General features: G+C 43.1%; 1 protein-coding gene across 1 annotated transcript in view; it reads right to left on the reverse strand.

Annotated features, from left to right (window-relative positions):
* AMN (amnion associated transmembrane protein) overlaps nt 1–21,566 on the reverse strand; it is a 65,877-nt gene that overhangs the window by 1,850 nt on the left and 42,461 nt on the right. The window contains exons 4-10 of the mRNA XM_075280681.1: nt 10,635–10,719; nt 8,853–9,088; nt 3,343–3,480; nt 3,111–3,219; nt 1,535–1,617; nt 374–557; nt 117–288 (exon numbers count right to left, since the gene is read on the reverse strand). Of these exons, the coding sequence (XP_075136782.1) occupies nt 117–288; nt 374–557; nt 1,535–1,617; nt 3,111–3,219; nt 3,343–3,480; nt 8,853–9,088; nt 10,635–10,719 (1,007 nt within the window). The remainder of the gene's footprint in view (nt 1–116; nt 289–373; nt 558–1,534; nt 1,618–3,110; nt 3,220–3,342; nt 3,481–8,852; nt 9,089–10,634; nt 10,720–21,566) is intronic.

A 21,566-nucleotide genomic window follows, 5' to 3' on the forward strand; every position in this document is an offset into this window, starting at 1 on the left:
ACTGCAGCACTGCTTCTTCTTACTATCCAGGAGGAGGTGATGACTTTACTCAGCTCAGTCCCCATTTATCAAACTACTTTATTATGCCATAGTATTACAGTCTATACTCTGGTTACCTGCAGAGATCCATTCTGTAAAGGAAATAGGCAGCGCCCATCAATGACAACCCCAGAAGAGTGCCAATAACTATTCCAGAAATGGCCCCAGCTGACATGGACCCTTTATGAGGACTTGTAACGCCGCCAGAGGCAAACTGCATCTCTGCCTTTGTAATACCAAAAGAGTCCCCTATAGTGAGGGAAAGAAATCCATTTAATATGGAAATATTTGCATGTTTTTCTGTTAAATACACACGTTAATCAAACATATTTACCGTGTGTTTCAGTATCAGCCATAATGTCATAGCCAAGCTGCAGAGCGTCACTGCCTGCCAATGACCCTTCCTTCCCGTCAATCAATACAATCTGGATTTTTAGATCTTCACCGAGGCGAAAAACACTGAGGCTAGATGAGAACTTCACTTTGGAAATTGCCAACTTGACTGAAGAATATTTTTCCTGTATATAAAATATAAATATACTGTATATATTACCTAGTGCCCACCGTTGTACTGGTATAATAATGACTTAATGCTGAGCACCTCAGTGGCGGATTGCATGGACTATGACATGGTCACTTTTCTCCTCTAATATCCGTTGACAGTGTTCCTTGTAAGAGCTGCAGCACAGTCTCAGTGTCTGCAAGTTCAATGAGTCTTTTTAAAGGGGTTCCTACTGAACAATGTACTCAGAAAAGTCTGCTTGTAGAGAGTTAGCTTCCATAAAGTTATAGTAAAAAAAAGGGTTGGGGTGGGGGGTTCTTCTCAAATGGTTGGTCTTCCAGAGAGATTTCGTTATATATGTAAAAAATAGGATATCACGTCTAAGTGTTAAAGGGTTAACTAAATGGCGGATTCATTGCTCATTATACATCGCTAGAAAAGGGAAGTGGTGACTTATATGATGGGAAATGAGCGACTGCTTTCCGAGACAATTTCCTGAATCCATCAGTACAAGCCACATATGAATTGTTGAGATGAGGAAGCAAATAGTGCAGCTACCAGTAACTAGAATGACTCCATGTCCTCTCATCACCCAGTTTCTCTGCAGTTCGGAATGATGGGACTTGACTCTCTATATCTCTTGATGCTCCCATTGTTGCAATTTTGTCATTCAGAACTTTAGGAAAGCTGAGTCATGACTCCATAGAGCCATATATCTGTCACGCAGCTCTACTGCAATTCTGAGTTGCATGACCTTCCTGGTTATATCCCACAATTGTTATTGCCACATATCTGGCCAGTTTGATCATTCTGGACACGGGAAAAGCTGTGTAACAACCCCCTATTTATAGATATTGATTCCTACACGTGACACCAGTCATTTAGCCAAACTATGTATTTCTACTGAAGTAATGAATGGAAACGACATTAGACAGCTGTCAGGTTTCTAGTAAAGCTGTGTGAATATTGTTATAATGGCTGACATATAAGTACCAGACTGAGAAACATGTGAAGAAGACGACTTCTGTACGTGTCCAAGTTGAATGCAGAGGAGTATTCCAGGGAGATGATGACGCCTAGTAAACAAAAGCGGGTAGTAATATAGTTCATAAATACATACAAATATATATTATATATATATATATATATATATATATATATATATATATATATATATATACTCATCCCTTTAATCACACTGTATACACATAGAATGACCTCTCAAACCTGCAAATATTCTGTTGTGGTTCATTTCTTAGTATATCTGTATATTAATGGTCGGAGGTCAGTTGTTTTTTTTTTGATACAGAGCTCCAAATCCTCTGCATAGACATAAGGGTATGTTCACATGGCAGAATTTGGTGCTGATTTTGAAGCGCGGTCAGCACTTATTTGGCTCCCATCCTGCTTCATCTTGCCGTGGATTCCTTTATCTGAGTCTTATCAGTGAGTAAGAGTATTGGCACATGCCTGCCTCATATTTCTCTTACATTTTTGCAGTGTGAATGGTACTCTAAATGTTGTGTGCTGGCAGCTGCTACTAGGGAAAGCTTAAAGGGGTTCTACCACAAATGGATTATCCCCTATCCACGGGATCATTGTGGTGGTGCAGCCACTGGGAAACCCCATGATCACAAGATGGTGAATTGTTTACATGGAGTGCTAGCTTCAAAGATTGGACACCCCTGATCAGACACTTGTCCCCAATTCAGTGGCAGTTAATTCCTGATACAACCCTTATTGGTTACTATTCATGCACTGAGCTCTATAATAACAGGATATGATGTAAGCTGGGGACTATTATAATATGTGTAGGAGCCCCTCATTATAATGCGTGAGGGAAACAAAGAGTGATGGTGAATTTACTGTGGGTGGTTGGTGATGGTAAAAGATTAATTTGACTATACGCTGGATGAGAAGCATAGAATGGTGTGGCATTGAGGGCGCATTCACATAGTGCGCTAGTTGCAGTTTAAAAATTAAATTGCATTTTTGATGCCGTTTTCTAATTTTACATGTTTCAGCTGTAAATTCAAAAACTATGCTGAAAACCACATCAAAACTGTAAATTTTTGTGTTTTGATAAAAATTCTTGGGTGTGTCAGGACACACAATGTAAACACAATACACTTAGAAAGCTCCTAGCACAGAGTGTAAGTCCTAATAGTGATGTGGTGGTAAGTCATGCAGCACTGACCATAGGTTTTTAGGGCTTTTAATTTGTAAAATGAGAATTTATTCATTATTATGTATATTTAGTTATATTTCATTATGCTTCATTTCCGATTGCTACTTCTCAGCCTGATTGGGGCTTAAATGACAAATGGGTGGAGATTGGACAACTGCCCTGAGTGCATTAATCTGCAAAGAAACAATTGTCCCATTGCTAGGGCATATCAATTCACTGCCCCTAGTGTGCTGTAATGGTGGCCATGTTGGTTGCCACCCAGCTTACCTAGAAACAGAATGAAGTAATGGCTGAATATAAATTTTAACAATAGGGGAACTCATGGACTGTTATGTACTGGTGATGATGGGGGGCAGTCTTCTGTCATCTGGGTTTACCTACCACAGATACCACAGCAATGTCCTACAGGCTGCACAGGATTTGCGCAGGTCACCTCTGGACACTTGTTCCCATTGTCTTGAAGAAGAGCAGAGCAGACTTCTTGGAGCATCTAGAAAGAAACCACAAACATAGGAATTTGTACTTTTCCTGTAGATAAACACGTGAGCAGATTATGTGGTTTTCACGGGTACAAGTTGTTTCTTAGTGTAAATCGAGCACACCGTGACCTCACCCCATCATTGCCGCATAAGCAGCCCGTGCTTTCTTGGCATCTGGAGTTGGTAATTTGAGGTTGGGCAGGTCCAGGGAACTGCAGCTTCCCAGTGGGCGACTTAAGATATTGTGAAAAGTCTTCATTGGTGGTGAATTTCTGAAAAAGAGACAAACCGTAAAGCAATTCTGGAAACAAAGTCATCCAAGGTGGCATGCAGTATTGGGCATTGCTTTACAGCGCAGCTCTTAGATAAACCCTTTAAGACTGCTGTATGAAACACCAGTTTTAATAAGTCTGCCCCAGTATTCTTCAGATTCATGGAAGAGACAGTAACTTAAAGAGGACCTTTCATGTTCTCATGAAAGTGCGGTTTTATATACCACTAGAAAGCCAACAGTGGGCTGAATTCAGCACACTGTCGGCTTTCCTGATATATCCCCTGGTGGAGGAGTTATTGGTGCTGAAAATAGTTTCAGCACTGGTCTCTCCCAACTGTCAGAAGGACGTCCTTGGAACGTACTGACAGTACTGTTACACAGAGCATTCCTTACCACCCTGCAATGATGCTGAGCTGTGATGAACTGACAGTGGAGAGAGATCGGTGCCAAAACTAACGGCACCAATATCTCCTCCACCCGGGAACATACTGGGAAAGCACAGTACACTGTCAGCTTTCTAGTGGTATATAAAACCGCACTTTTATGAGGACAAAGTACTGCCGGGCCACTATGTCACATTATATTGTGTGGAGGGGCCGCTATGGGATATTATGGGGCGTTATACTGTGTGGGGGCCAGTTTTTGCTAGTTGCACCCCTGATAGAGGACTTTTCACCACCTCCAACAAGTCCACCTCTTTAATTAATAGGCACCCCCTTCACTAACTCCGGCACAGTTTTAATTTTTTCTCTAGCCCCTACCATATTTGAGCAATCAATGCTGTTAATTTCGGTGCCTGACTGTCAGTAGGATGTGTCAGGCAGGAACAGAAAAGGGGTGTAATTCAGAGCTCTGACACTGGCTGCCTCTGATTAGAGTCACATTCCCCTGCCTGACACCTTCCTTCTGACATTGCAGAACTTAAAGCGATTCTATCATTAAAATCACATTTTCTTCTCTTCGCGTTTTCTTCCAGAGCTGGGTTCAAACTTCTACGCATGTGCAATCTGCTCTGCCATCGGGACTCGGGCAGAGCCGACTGCACATGCGCGCCATTTTTTTGTGGCCGCTTACACCAGAAGGAGACACGCAGAAAAGCTGTTCCTGAAGAAGATGGAGGCGATGCTGGAGATTTCCAGCTGCTTGAGCGCTGGAGACCGCCCCAGTGCTGCGAGAGAACTCATTTGCATACAGACGAAAACTACCAAACGGCAGCGCGGAGAAGACATATAAAGATAGGAAAAGAATAGCCTTTCTTAAGGCTATTCCTACATGTGAACAACGAAAATGTGATTTTAATGATAGAATCCCCTTAAAGGGGCTCTATCAGCAAAATTATGCTGTATGAGCCCCACATATGCGTGAATAGCCTTTAAAAAGGCTATTCAGGCACCGCTAATGTTATTTTAAACCCCCAACCCCCCCCCCCCATTTTAAAATAAAACCCTAAAAACATATTTGTAAATTATACTTCGTGCACGGTGGGCAGTGATGCACGGCCCGACGTTATCTTCTGGCACGCTTCCTCTTCTTTCAGCGACGCCCTCTGGTCCTAGCTCTTCCCCGCGCCGGATTTGAACTAATTGGATTTGACCTGCTGGAAGAAGACGACGATGAAGCCGGGGAAGAGCCAGGACCAGAGGGCGTCGCCGAAAGAAGAGGAAGGCGTGCCAGAAGCTGATGTCGGACCGTGCATCACCGCCCACCGTGCACGATAAGTATAATTTACATATATGTTTTTGAGGTTTTATATTAAAACGGAGGGGGGGGGGGGGGTAAAATAACATTAGCGGTGCCTGAATATCCTTTAAAGGCTGTTCACGCATATGTGGGGCTCATACAGCAAAATTTTGCTGATAGAGCCCCTTTAAGCAGCACATCTGGCATCAAAACTAACTGCATTTGTTGCTCAGGAATGGTGGTGGCTAGAGAAAAAAATTCCAACTGCACTGGAATCAGTGGAGTGACTTCTGTTAACACATGCTATGAACTTAAATTGGTGGAGGTGGTGAAAGGTCCTCTTAAATCAATTGCAAAATATATCAGATTGTTTATAGCAGCGATGCTTTTCAATGTCTGCAGAAAATAGTAATATGTGTACACCAGGAGGTAGAAGGAACAGAGCAATGTTCTGCAGATGCTGGTTAAGGTCAGTGATGTAATAATCTGCAGAACATATTTCTGTTGCTGTAAGTTGGGGAAAGGTTATCGCTTAGCAGTGGAGAATTTGCTATTGTATCAACAGCAGAAAGATCTTTAATTAAAGTCTGAAGAAAACGCCCAGAAACCTGAGATGTGTTTGTGAAGTCTGAAGATGTGAGTCACTTATGAGCCGATAAAGAGACAAGTCAGCGCAGGTTAAAACGTCCCATCCAGGGGAGAATGATGACACTGAGCAGGAGTGTTTAGTGAAGATCGTACAATATTTGGCAGAAGAAGAAACACAACACAATACCAACATACCGTACATAACCAAGGATCCTTCTTCAAGGAAAACTGATCTGTTTAATGCAGCCACTGCAGAATGTCAGACAATTGCTTGAAGGGGGAATGTGTCACCAGAAATCTCCAAACTATATTTTAAATGATCCTGCTATTTTCACTCTAGCCACTATGCCTAATAATAGACTGATACTTGCCAACTCTGCTGATTTTCTTTACAGCAGTCACGTCAATTATGTTGCAAACAGGGTTAACAATAGAAGATAATAAGACCTCAATGAGTCGGCTCCTGACTATTGCTGCCTATGGCCATAGCTATTCTGTAAAACATATCACTAAATGCTATTAACAGAGTGGATGAGAAGCTCAGACAAGATGGCCGTCTTCATAATCACGTGCAAAAAAACAGAATTAAAAAGTCTACAGTCAGAAATAAGAAAAAAAATTCACTATTTGCTTTTAATAAATAATAAAAATGGCGACACATTCTCATTAAAATACAATTCCTTAGCAGATAGACCCAGCTCGCCCTCCATCAGCAGGTTACAGTCCGTTCACAGCAGTTAGCAGAGCAGTGGTCTATATATTGTAGCAAACCGGCAACCCCCAGTATGCAATAAGATGTTAGACCACTACCATAGCGAGTGAATCTTGCTGCTGTGTTTTATCCTTATTCATACAGTGGCTTCAGTGGTCGCTGGTAAGAAACTAGTGACATAAGTCTTTATGAATTCCCCCAAAGTTGGAGAATTTCTTAGTGTTTCTATATAAAATTCTTAGTATCCCTGTTTTATATATCACCTGATATTACTGTACAACATCTATGGCTTCTTTGCTCCCTCTGCAGGCAGTCTGTGGTATGCACATCTTAAGACAAAATTGAAGCACTGTGTTACAAGTCTTACCTGTTGTTTGAAGGTCTAGAACAGCACACAAGCAAAGAACCATAGCTTTGTGGCACAGCAGCTTCTCACCCATGTGCAACCACCTCTGCTCCACCTCCATTCTGTCGACCTCCAGGACCCAAACATAGCAAATCCCGTCCATAGCTTGGCATGTGACTTACATGTCACTTAGCCTTCAAAGCTACTGCTTTAGTTTGCGGAGTGCACCCAGGCCCAATGGTTGCGGGGCTCCCTCAGTCGCCCGGATCAAGCGGGACAGTCCCACATGTCGGGTATTGTCCCACTGTTCCGGGCGGCAGGCAGTGATTTAAATTCTACCTGTGTAGAGGGAAACACAATGAGTGCTGAGCTGCAGACATTACAGCCTGAGCCTCCATGTCCACGAGAACGAAGTTTGATGAGTATTTTATTTTATTTTTTAATTAACTTAACGTATTAATGTGGTTGAGGAGGCAGGGGAAATTAAATTACCAGGGGAAGGGGCATTGGGGGCCCATTTGCATAGGGCTCCCCAAAGCATTAAAGCGGCCCTGTGGTATACTATAGAAGAGGCTCAGTGATGTGTAACTCACTGCAAAACTATAGACAGGATCGCTACGTGCGGGTGCTGGAGGCTGAGGAAATGGGGTGGAGCAGTCAACACGAATAAAGCACAAGGTAGGTAGGAAATACTGTGTGGGGCACTGATTGGCTTAATACTCGGGGGGGGGGGCACAAATAGGGCAACATCCTGTGTGGGGAACTTATACTGGGACTTTACACTGTGTATAAGGGCCAATATGGAGCATTATACTGTATAGAGGGGGCAATAAGGAGCATTATACAGTGTAAAGGGGGCAATAAGGAGCATTGTAATATGTATAGGTGTCCTGGCATTCTGCTACACTATTTTGTTAGAATTTTTTCAGGTTCACACAGCTGTAATACTGAGGTCATCTACTGTCTACATTACAGCTTCAAGTCCTGTTATAATAACTTATGTAGGATTATTGATTATTGCACGGCACATCGAGTACCCAGTCCTTTATTATTGTATTTTAATCTGCACACTATCCATAAAAGGTTACCTACCCCTGGTCTAGAATATGACACAAAGATTTGGTTCCTTTAAACTCTGTACTAGGCCTGCAGACACATAAATATATTGCCTGGAGTGTTCCTTTACAAAAATCGAATCAGATTTCATGTAAGTTCACATCTGCGATGGAGTTGCAGATTCTGCCTAAAATCGGTAGATGAAAAAGTCCTTCACGCACTACAGACACCCAACAGATCTCACTGTTTATGGGGTCCATTGGGTTCTGTATATATGTTCCCTATTGTAGACGTCCACATGTCCGTTGTTCTGGTCCTCCGACAGACCAGAACAATGGACAGTCAGACGTAGATATGAACTTAGCTTTAGTAATACAAGTTGTTGTGTGGTACTCACTATTCCCTCCTACACAGAGTCCCATCTAAGGCTCATCCTCCAACAAACACTAGGAAATAGACCATAGTACCCTTCACAAATAGGTGTCTTGTGCTAGGACAGGGGTAGGAAACCCTCGGTACCCCAGTTGTTGTAAAACTACAACTCCCAGCATGCATACTTGCTCTGCTGTTCTTGGAACTCACATGGAAGTGAATGGAGCATGTTGGGAGCTGTAGTTTCACAGCAGCTGGAGTGCTGAAGGTTGCTGACCCCTGTGCTAGGACATTATTTTGTTACAGGCTGACACTACTGGAGGATCCTTTGCTACTCTGGTAGGCCAATTGGACTCCTCTTCTACACTAAAAAATACATGCACTTTTAAGACAGCCATGGATGAGGCACTTTGTCGCCCACCTGTGGTTCTCCTGCAGAACTACTACTTCAATCATGCTCCAAGAGCTGAAGTCTGAGATTTTTGGCAGCATTTAGTAACCATGGAGACACCTAGATTTGCATAGGAGCTGTATACACAAAGCAATCCTTTATTTTCAAGAATATATATATATATATATATATATATATATATACACTGTATTTTAATGAACTTACTTGTCCCAGCACAGAAATGCTCCTCAGCTGAACATCTGACTGAGTCTCCTTGAGTTGTACCCGAAAAGAGGTTTCAGGAGAAAAAATGACATCGTCAAATTGACAGGGGACACGTTCTGCATCCACGGAGAAGAGGAGTCTGCCCATTTCAAAGTCATCAATGGACAGAGCAGAGTTCCACAGCTTTGGGTCAAACCATTGATACCGATCTGCATCATGAAAGTTTACAGATATCCCTAAAGGTAAAGAGTTCCCACATCAGACAAATGATCTTTATACTTACTGGATTGCCTGGTATATGTGCCACAGTCTAAGGAGAAGGTTACCATATAAAACTAATGTTATATAAACATAATGCCCCCATGCTAGCCACAATACCCCTGCTAGCTGGCCACTCCTCTTACATAAGATCTTACTTATTACAAGTGTACCTTTCTGTAGCTATAGAGTGGTGATCCTAAGGATAGGCCATCAGTATCAGATTAGTGGGAGTCTGACACCCGGCACCTCCACCGATCAGCTGTTCTCAGCAGCTAGTACTCTAAGAGTAGAGCAGGAAGCAGACAGATATGTTCTCTTTGTAGTGGTCAGACCAGCTACTGCAGATCTGCTCTTATTTATCTGAATGGGAGCTAAGCTACAGTGACTCCACTACACGGAGAACTGTTCTGTCTGCTTCTCACTCCATTCTCTGCGAATCAGAACTGAGAATGGCTGATCTTGGGGGTGCCGGGTGTCAGACCCTCACAGATCTGATATTAGCAATAATGACCTATCTTTAGGAAGCAGTAATAGACAACAGTGGTTTACAATTGTATCAACACCATAAAGAAGCAGAAGGTAGAAGTGCATAGGGTATCAGGGTAAAGATCCAAGTGCTTGAGACTAGCTACACCACTGCATTTTATGGTACATTGTCAATACACAACCACCTATCACAAAAACCCAGTGTATTATTAGATTTTACCGCAACTGGGTGTGTATTATCAGGTTCTATAGCAGCAGTATTATGACCCTCTGCAAATGCTGAGACATGGATTATGAGGTACTGCAGCAGCTGACATGAGTAGCATGAGGTTCTACAGCAGTAGGGGTCTATAATGAGGTTCTGCAACAGCTGTAGTGTGTAATATGAGATTTTTCAGAAACTATGTGTGTATTATATAGTTCTGCAGCATCTGAAGTATATTTTAGGATGTTCTACAGCAGATGAGGTAGTGTTATCAGGTTCTGCACCAGCAGGAGGTTCTTCAGCGGATGAGGTTCATATTATGAAGTTCTACTGAACTAGATGAATGAATTATTAGGATCAACAGTGTGTGGTTGTGTACTCTATACAATATAACATATCATCTAACAGTCACAAAACGCAGTGACTTGTACGTTTCTTATATGCAGTATATGGCATATGATCCCTTCTGTATTGTAGTTGTAGCTGTCCACTAGAGGACACCAGAATATATTACATATCCATATCCATCATACTATGTCACAGATTTATGATGGTGGGAAATTTGAAGTTAGTTTTGCTGCGTTGCGTAGTTTTGCACATCAAATGTTACACAGTGTTTGACCATCTTTAATGCTAACTCTTCTGTCATGATATGTTTTATGGGTTTCGTAGAAATGGAAAATGTCTCAACATTTTTTGACAAAAAAAAGTATTAAAGTAAATAATAAAATTTTAAGACTTTTTGATGTCAGAATTCTGAAGTGCAATCCTTGAAAGATTTGCCCACTATGTATTGCTTCTCTAACAAATTAGAAGAATCTTCATCTCACCTGGACCACATTCTGGATCATCTCTGGAAGCAGCCATTAAGGTGGCACCATGTGACAGGATAAATTCGCCATCCCAGGGCATGTACTAGAAAGGACCATAAAGATATATACATTAATACCAACAGTGTTCTCCTGATACCAATAATACAGGTATGCTAAGGTCTCAGGTCAGCCGCGGGGACTCCATGTGCTCCTGAGATACTACTCTCCCCTAGAAGCAATGCTTTCCCTTACTAAGGACATATTCACATTCATTTAATGGATTTATGAGCTCAGACATCTGAAGATAAGACTCTTAAATTCTTAAAATAATGTAGGATTTCTCTGTTCTGTATAGTCTGTCCTCACTTTTGACCTATGTGGGAAAGTTTCTAAACTATTCTTGACGTCCTCATAGAAATAAAGAGTATTAAATCCGTACACCCCCGAGGTTACAAGTGTGGGAAATGCAATGGTTAGTAATAAGTTTGTGTGAAAACGTAACACTGTTACCCAATTCATTTACTGAATCTGGTTCCTATTCCTTGAACACGAGTTGTACTTCCTTACAATTCCCCTAAATGGCTGTCCACCCACCTCAGAGTAGTGTTTCTTTTTATGGAAGTTCCCCCAGTTTGTCCATAATGTTCCTGTTCTTAGTACATTTACATCAGTGACTATGTGACCGCCCCATGCTCACAGATAGAGGCGTCATTAAAGCTCCTGGGTCCTGATGCAATCACTGTAATGGGGCCAATGCCTTCCTTTTGCATTTTAAAATAGTGGCATATTTTATGGGGCAGATGGAAGTTTGGGGCCTGGTAGAGACTTCCACCTCTGAACCCCTTATAGCTATGACCCTGACGACAGATCATATACAGTGTTATGTCCTGTAAATGGAAGACGGAACTGATGATAACTCTCAATTCCAATGTAAAGAGAATTTGCCCTGTAATACTAGAAACCCTAAATGTCAGTCTATGGGTCTTCCTCTCCTGCTAAATAGATAAAGCAATGCTCAAGTGGTTTTTTTTTTTCCCTTTTAGCTGTGAAGGTTGTCATCAGAGTAGATTCAGAATCTGCTATTGCTGCTACCTAAGTCTATAACCTGTACCTACAGGGCCGCCGATAGGCCAGTACTACTGCTACTGGCGTCAGGGGCCCGGCCAAATTTAAAAATGGGGGGGGCCCGGGCCCCCTGGCGCCGGCAGCATTCATTGTATATCCTGTTTGTTTCAACTCAGATCTGCGTCCAGAGGAGGGGGGATGGAGGGGGGACATATAATTTACGGGTGACTATAGGAGGATTAGGATTATACAGTGTGCGGGCACATAAAAAATTAATGAGTGGGCGGAGTCAACATAACAGTGGGTGGGGCTAAATTTCCCGCGGCGCGCAAAGCACATTTTGTCCCTCTTTTGGTTCTTCAAAAGTTGGGAGGTATGGGTACAGGGGGCAATGGAAAGATGTTAGAAGGTGGATGGGGGTGGGGATTGTTGGGACATCGGGTGTGCGGCATTATAATATATAATATATAAGTTTTTAGCTGGAGAATAATAATGATGTAGGCGGCTACGGTACTAGCATAGCAGCCTGTTTGGGGATGGGACTTTCACTTTAAAGGAGTGTTCACGTTGCGTTTTTGGCCTCCCTTGCCGGGATACGTTGGTAACCAGTCACAATCAGCTCCCCACTTATCCCTGCACGGAGAACTGCAGGCCCCCCCCTTTTTTTAATGGCCAGTTCTTCGTACAGGGATAAGTTGACAGCTGATTCTGACTGGTTACCAATGTATCCCGGCAAGGGAGGCCAAAAACGCAACGTGAAAAAGCCCTGAGGATTTATTAGGAGGGCTCTTATAGATGGTGTTGGCTCTCTATAGGCGCGGTCACACGTGGCAGATTTTACCTGCAAATAGAATCTGATTAAGCCTTGTAATGCTGCTAAATAAAGGGAAATGTAATACAGAATTGGTATGTCGCAAAATAAGGTAGGGGGGGGGGGCCCAGACACTTAGGCTGTATGGGGCCCCAAAATTCCTGATGGCGGCCCTGTGTACCTATATCTAGTACCTGTATGTACAAAACACTGCTGAGCTACCGTATATACTCGAATATAAGCCGACCCAAATATAAGCCGACCCCCCTCATTTTACCACAAAAAACTGGGAAAACTTATTGACTCGAGTATAAGCCTAGGGGGGAAATGCAGCAGCTACTGGAAAATTTCAAAAATTAAAATGGTCAGAGTTTTTGGGCGCAGTAGTTACTGGGTACTGGGAAAGGGGAGGGGGTGTTTTGGTTGTCTGTCCACCCCTTCCAGAACAGGAGCACTGCAGATACCCTATATTCAGTAGACCGGGCCCTGTCAGACACAGGGATACCTAATGTATATGTGTTTCACAGTAATTTTCTACTTTTGTATGTATTCTAGGGAAAGGAGTGATTTAGAACTTTTATTTTTTTAAATCTTTTTTTTTTTCTTTTTCACTATTTTATGGGAGATTCAATACATTAATATTGTGGCTGGTCATAGACCCCCCCCTCTTTTTTTTTTTTGCTGACTCGAGTATAAGCCGAGGGGGGGGGGGAGGGGGTTCAGCACAAAAACTGGGCTGAAAAATTCGGCTTATACTCGAGTATATACGGTAATATTAAAATGGACCTTACAGGACCTTAGACTGTGAGGATGGTGTCACTCCAGGTCCTCCAGGTCCCGGTATCTGCACAAACTGCTGCTGATAACATTTGGAAAGGTAATGGGGGCATGGTGACCTGACTGTGTGAGGGAGGGAGGGGGGAGGGCATATGCACAGAAATGCAAACCTTTCACTTCTGCAAAATGATATGATATGTATGATATGGATGTATGATATGTATCATAGGATCACTACCCTACTCTTAGTAAAGTGCATTTACTGCTCTGTTGTTGAGGTGCATCAGGGGACCCAAACAATGTAGAGATGGACTGATAAAACAGCAATTACACAAGGAGCCCAGTAATCCTCATTGACTAGAATATGGTCCATCTAGTGTTTGTCATTTTCTAGCTGAAACAGGCAGACCAAAAAAAATCATCTGTGCAGGACTTTTTCCTTCACCAATTTTCGGTGGACACTGCAACAGAGGATCCAGCGTAGAGGTGAACATAATCTGTACAGAATAGTCAATTTAACAAGCAGAGCTGCAGTCAAAAGCATGGTGGAGAGAAAAAAACAAAACAGTTTTTAATGAGATTGGGTATGTACTAATAGCAGAGCTCAAAGATGTATATCTGGTGCTTTAGTGGAAAACAGTTGTTCTGAACTCACAAAAGTAAGACATGAACCTCAAACACTAAATATCACCAGCAAAAGCATCAGAGCTTAAAGGGGTAGTCTAGCCCCAAATCAAATTTTCATACTGATGACCTATCCACATGATTCAACACCTGGACCCCGCACAGGTCTTCTGTTAATGGACAGATGGCACAAGATGGCTGCTAGAACAGATGATCTGTGCGGGGTCTGACCTTCTGATCCTATACTGATCGACAGCTCACATACTGATGACCTATCCTCTGGAAATTTGATGGGGTACAAACAACCCCTTTAATAGAACACAGAAGAAACTCAGGTTTAAAAATACTGAAAAGGGAGTGAAAATGATGTTCCTCCTTTACCCAGTAGGTGGAGCAGTTCTCTACTTTTTAAGGTAGGATTATCTAGAAGGAAGAGCATCAATAACCTCATCTAACCGCTGCGGAAACTACCCAAGCTTTTTAATAAAGAAATTCCTTGACTGTAACCAAATCAGATCACATGAAGCCCCTGAGCTCATCGTATATGCAGCACAATCCACCTTCCTCCTTTCGTTAGCATTAATTCCTCTCCATCTCATTTCCAGAGGCTTCTAAAATTTCCAACATTTCAAATGACAAAGTGGAAATTCCAGAATATTCCGTGCATTGGATTCAATGTATGATGCAGAGGCATATGTTGAAGCTCCTGGGCACAAGTGAAAAATCTGTAATGGGGCCCCTATTTTTATACAACAGACAGCTTTTTGGGGCACTGTCAGGGTCCAGGGCCGGTAGCGATTGCTACCCTTGCACCCACTATAGCTACGCCTGTGATATGACGAGGATGAGAACCTGATCCATTTCACCATGAAATAAAGACCAACGGGCACCAATCGCTGCCAAGAAAAAGGCAAGGGTTTTAGGCAGGCCTTGTACCAATTTGCAGTGTTATATGACAAACCTGTACAGACCTGAGGGTTTGTTACAGTTGGATCCAGTTTAGGCAATGTTTTATATGCTAGGCACCTTAGCACAAACTTCTCTTCTCTGTATAGTTTGCTGCAATGTAGCAGTACAGTCTAGTATACATTTAGCTCACAAGATGGCTGGAATAGAATGCACCAAATCTGCAAATGTGAGTAGAACTAGGTCAGGTAATCTTGTGTAGGAAATAATGTAACTACCCCTTAAATTATAGGAGCTCAGTTAAGAGTGTGTTCACATGAGCACATCCTCTGCACTGCACTTAACATTTTTTGATCCGGTCCAGCACCATCCAGTGTAAAAACTATTGTCCCACGTGCCACAATGGAGCTCATAGAAAACTAAGGGATTTAGTTTGGCATCAGAATCCCTCTGTCTTTTCAGTACCAGACGAAGGGAAAATACAATACATGTCGTGTATACATGAACTCAGTCTAAAATGCTTGGGGTGGTGTCAGACGACAAGCTTGCTGAAAAAAAAAATCCAATCGCACCAACAGAATACTGAGGGCAGCACATGATAAGTAATGTATGTACACATTTACTCCACCAGCAGAATAGTAAATACAGCTCTGAAGTATAATACAGGCAGTAATTCAGGATCAGTACATGATAAATAATGTAATGTATATAGACAGTGACTCCAGCTGAATTGTGAGTGCTGCGCTGGAGTACAATACAGGATGTAACTCAGGATCAATACAATATAACTAATGTGATGTGTTCACACACTGACTCCTCCAGCAGAATAATGAGTGCAGCTCTGAAGTATAATATAGGCTGTAACACAGGATCAGTACAAGATGAATAATGTAAGCACACTGATTCCATCAGCAGAATAGTGAGTGCAGCTCTGAAATATAATACAGCATATAACTCAGGATCAGTATAAGATACGTAATGTAATGGCTTCAGTAGCAAAATAATGAGTGCAGTTACTTGGGATCGGTAAAAGATACGTAACGACAATACAGTAATGTATATACACATCAGGGAAGTTTACTTTTGTGTGCTGGTGTGGAAATTCAGCTAATTGTTGAGAGGCATATGTGTTCAGAAATTAAGGACATGTCTTTGTATCCTGTGTCCCATAGATTCACATCTACACTATGCCTCTCCTCATAAATCCAGGCCCAACATGCCCACTTTCCAGGAAAGCAGCACGTAAGAGGCAACAAGCAGTTCTTGGCACAAACTTTTCTATGCCATAAATTGGCGGACATGCTTTAATAGACCATATATAAATGGTAACATGGTGTTCCTGCATGGGTATCCACTTTAAGACTAAGGCCCCATGGGACAATCCATAGCGCTAAAGCGCTGTGGGAAAAACCGCGGTGGGAACGCATCACGGTTCTTCCCATAGCGCTTTGAACAGAGAGTTCATGGAGTTTTCCTCCGTGGATTTTCTGTTACCATTATATCTATGGGGAAGTCGCCGACATTTACGTAGATATAATTGATAAACTGCGATTTCCAAAACCATGCCGGTTTTGAAAATCGCAGCGTGTCTGCGCAGCGGTTTTAAATGCAAAGTGGGCATGGGATTCACATCCACTTTGCAGATATTGTAAAATGCCACGATTTTTCCAACCCGTGTGGCTCCAGTCTAAGCCCCATTTTCTCACTTTACATTTTTTGTACATAATATAATGTATCTGACCTAATTCGGATGATCATATGACTTCACAATTTGACATGAGGTCACCATGTACCCATGTAGTTAGGATTTTATTTGCATCACACCGCATACTTAGTCTCTTAGTATATAGATTCAGTATTCTTATCATTCCTGTATCTACTTCCCAACGTCTCCGGTCAATCTTACTGATGAGTTTCCTATTCAGAATGTGATAGATTAGAGCAGATGAATGATTCATAAGTGATGGGAAGGGTCTGATGTCACTTGGGTCATGGCCAGACTACAGTGTACATGAGGCGCATACACAATACACTGAGCGTCCCTGTAGTCTGCAAGGATCCTGTTACTCCTAGGCACATTTCTCTGTGTTAGTCACAATTCGGTCACCGAGAAAAGTCAGTAACCATTTGGGGACAGTGATGGTGATCTGCACAGCCCCTAAATCTTAGCATTTTGCATATGACGTCTTGTGGCTTTTATATTGAGCCCCAGTGGAATACCTACAATATACACAGAGCATAGCAGTGACTGCTATGGAGTCCATGTGGGAAAGGGGCTCAGTATTCAAATGCTTCCTCCGCTTGGCTTAACACTGCATAGCGGCTATCTGCAGCTGTCACTTTACAGTACAGTACTATACTTCATACTCATATTGCACACAGTACTGGCGGTATACATTCACGGTAATGATCTATCCCTAGAGGTGGCTAGAGACAGCTAGAATGATATTGTTTGGTCAGGAAAACAAAGCTCTCCAATAGAGATATATTGAGAAAATAGTCTGCCCGTAATAAGAAAATGCTCAATACAGAACCTCAGTCTCGCAGTGCAGGGCCCATTCTGATTTTTGTAGTAGAGCCTCATCATTTCTGTGCCTTCTGAGCACCAAGCCATGATATTGCTGTTGGGACAGCCCAATATTGGATTGCAGATCTTTGTGCCTTTGTTAGGAAATTTGTCAGGCTAAAAACAAGAATTTTCTAATTCACTTGCAGCAAGCAGAGATCATTAAAGTGGTTGAGTATTGAAAGACAGAATTGTAATGTTCTTTTATATGACTGATATCAATCTGGAATATGCCCAAAAGGATAAAATAGTGACAAATGTATGTTGGCGACATGCACAAAGGACATAACAGAGAAATCAGGATCTACTGCCAACAAACTATCGACCAGGATAGATAGATAGATAGATAGATAGATAGATAGATAGATAGATAGACAGACAGACAGACAGACAGACAGACAGACAGACAGACAGACAGATAGATAGATAGATAGATAGATAGATAGATAGATAGATAGAGTTAAATATAGCAATTTCTAGAAATGTGGCTGTTTAGGGTCAGTAAATTTCCTGACATTTGCCTCCCCTGTCAGCCACACACTCACTTGAGTTGAACTGAGAATGTAGATACACGAAACTGAGCATCGCTCATTAACTCATACATACCGCAGACTTGTCTGCAATCACTGATGGCTGCTGACACAAGCAATTCGTTTCCATGGCAACTTGTACCTTGAAAATTCATTTTTGTTACCATCCGCTTCAGCAGCAAACCTACACAAAGGGGGAATCATCGCACCTCCTACAGTCTTTTATCCCCGATGACTATGTATTACACCAATATGACCCCTAAAGAATCATATACAGGACACCAGCTTCTTGGTCTTAGCAGTTCTGCAAGGCTACAGTATACGCTGAGCCGTTGTCACTTTCCTTCCTCCAATCTTTCTATGCATGACTCAGCAGGGGGCGATATTGAGCACAGTAGTAAGCTTTCAGTAAGAACATCTCTGTTGTATCTTGAAGATTATATCGCGACTTGCCAAGGTGATCTGATCCACACTGTGACAGAATCGTGGCACACACGAGAGCCACCACCATCTGATGCTGACAGAGCAGATCACTAGATGTTGGGGTTTTATGGGTCTTGGGTTATCTTTATATATAGGCCACATTATTATAATATTCACACAGCCAAGTCAGCGGCAGGGTGGCATCCAGGCAGAGCTATATTTCCATCAAAAAGTAATGCATGTCTTAGGTTTTTCACAGGTCACGGACAGCGCTCAGCCATGGGCCTCGTAGTGTAAAAAATGTATAGAAAAAAGTTTGCCACTTGCAACGTCTTTCTTTAGTTCTGGCCACCTTTAGTCTTATAGGTGTATGGGCACCTTAAGAAACGTCTGACTACATGACAGGAATTCCTTACTCATATTAGAATGACTGACAGCCCCCAGAGCAACGGATAACATAAGAGGAAGTGACACCGACCTGTGGTAACCTGTGCTCGGGCTGTGAGGCAGCATCTTGTCACGTGTCTTATGCAATACACTCAGAATGGGGCTGGTAATGACAGGACAATCTTCAGCAAATGACACATGGAGGAAACTGCTACAATATAATATTCTTAATTCTTCCACAAACCTATTTGCTTCCCTTTTCAGGGAAATTCCTGACCTAGAGGGAAATACACACGAGGATACAATGAATGGACTCTCCTTAGAGGTACTAGGCAAAACTAAGCTCAAGCCTTCCCGTTAATACTGGCTGTGGAAGATTTGGTTTCTTAGGTAACATTAAGTCATTTGCCCCAGTTGTTCCAAGATGACGCCATCATAGTAGTTCCTGTCATCAGTGCAGGGGTCCTCGGTAGGATCCATTCTAAGTGGCCATTTTAGGTCCATAGACATTATTATGAAGTTAAACCCCTGTTCCAGCTAAAACAACTTACACTCTTCTGTGAAGGTTTTGCCAGTTCATCCAGATTTGTAAGGTCAGACAAATGTTAGACATGAGGGCCTGCTTCACAATCTCCATTCTAGCTTATCCCAGAAGTGTTTGATGATGTTGATGTGCCGGCGAGTCAGTTCTTCCACACCAAACTCACTCATCCAGTGCTTTGTGATCTGGAGCACAGTCAGGCTGGGATAGCAACAGGCTGTTTCCAAAACTGTCCAAAATGTCTTGGTATGCTAGAGTATTAAGATTTCCCTTCAGTGGAACCAAGGGGTGTACGCAAATCACTGAATGACAACCCCATAGCATCATCCCTCCTCCACCACATTTGGCACAGTGCAGTCAGGCAGTAGCATTCTCCTGGCATCGCCAAAACCAGATACATCCATCAGACTTCCAGATAGAGAAGTTTAATTTGCCACTACACAGAAGACATTTTCAGTGTTCCAAGACCACTGCTTTACACCCCTCCACCGCTGCTATACACTGCTGCTTTACACCACCTCACTGCTACTATACACTGCTGCTTTACACCAGTCCACCGCTGCTATACACTGCTGCTTTACACCCCTCCACCGCTGCTATACACTGCTGCTTTACACCACCTCACTGCTACTATACACTGCTGCTTTACACCCCTCCACCGCTGCTATACACTGCTGCTTTACACCACCTCACTGCTACTATACACTGCTGCTTTACACCAGTCCACCGCTGCTATACACTGCTGCTTTACACCACCTCACTGCTACTATACACTGCTGCTTTACACCCCTCCACCGCTGCTATACACTGCTGCTTTACACCCCTCCACCGCTGCTATACACTGCTGCTTTACACCACCTCACTGCTACTATACACTGCTGCTTTACACCCCTCCACCGCTGCTATACACTGCTGCTTTACACCACCTCACTGCTGCTATACACTGCTGCTTTACACCACCTCACTGCTACTATACACTGCTGCTTTACACCCCTCCAACGCTGCTATACACTGCTGCTTTACACCACCTCACTGCTACTATACACTGCTGCTTTACACCAGTCCACCGCTGCTATACACTGCTGCTTTACACCACCTCACTGCTACTATACACTGCTGCTTTACACCCCTCCACCGCTGCTATACACTGCTGCTTTACACCCCTCCACCGCTGCTATACACTGCTGCTTTACACCCCTCCACCGCTGCTATACACTGCTGCTTTACACCACCTCACTGCTACTATACACTGCTGCTTTACACCCCTCCACCGCTGCTATACACTGCTGCTTTACACCACCTCACTGCTACTATACACTGCTGCTTTACACCCCTCCACCGCTGCTATACACTGCTGCTTTACACCCCTCCACCGCTGCTATACACTGCTGCTTTACACCACCTCACTGCTACTATACACTGCTGCTTTACACCCCTCCACCGCTGCTATTCACTGCTGCTTTACACCACCTCACTGCTGCTTTACACCACCTCACTGCTGCTATACACTGCTGCTTTACACCACCTCACTGCTACTATACACTGCTGCTTTACACCACCTCACTGCTACTATACACTGCTGCTTTACACCAGTCCACCGCTGCTATACACTGCTGCTTTACACCACCTCACTGCTACTATACACTGCTGCTTTACACCCCTCCACCGCTACTATACACTGCTGCTTTACACCCCTCCACCGCTGTTATACACTACTGCTTTACACCACCTCACTGCTGCTATACACTGCTGCTTTACATCACCTCACTGCTACAATACACTGCTGCTTTACACCCCTCCACCACTGCTATACACTGCTGCTTTACACCCCTCCACCACTGCTATATACTGCTGCTTTACACCACCTCACTGCTGCTATACACTGCTGCTTTACACCACCTCACTGCTACTATACACTACTGCTTTACACCAGTCCACCGCTGCTATACACTGCTGCTTTACACCACCTCACTGCTACTATACACTGCTGCTTTACACCCCTTCACCGCTGCTATACACTGCTGCTTTACACCCCTCCACTGCTACTATACACTGCTGCTTTACACCACCTCACTGTTACTATACACTGCTGCTTTACACCCCTCCACCGCTGCTATACACTGCTGCTTTACACCCCTCCACTGCTGCTATACACTACTGCTTTACACCCCTCCACTGCTGCTATACACTGCTGCTTTACACCACCTCACTGCTACTATACACTGCTGCTTTACACCACCTCACTGCTACTATACACTGCTGCTTTACACCCCTCCACCGCTGCTATACACTGCTGCTTTACACCCCTCCACCGCTGCTA

The sequence above is a fragment of the Leptodactylus fuscus genome, chromosome 7 (genome assembly GCF_031893055.1).
Source record: "Leptodactylus fuscus isolate aLepFus1 chromosome 7, aLepFus1.hap2, whole genome shotgun sequence".
Taxonomy (NCBI): domain Eukaryota; kingdom Metazoa; phylum Chordata; class Amphibia; order Anura; family Leptodactylidae; genus Leptodactylus; species Leptodactylus fuscus.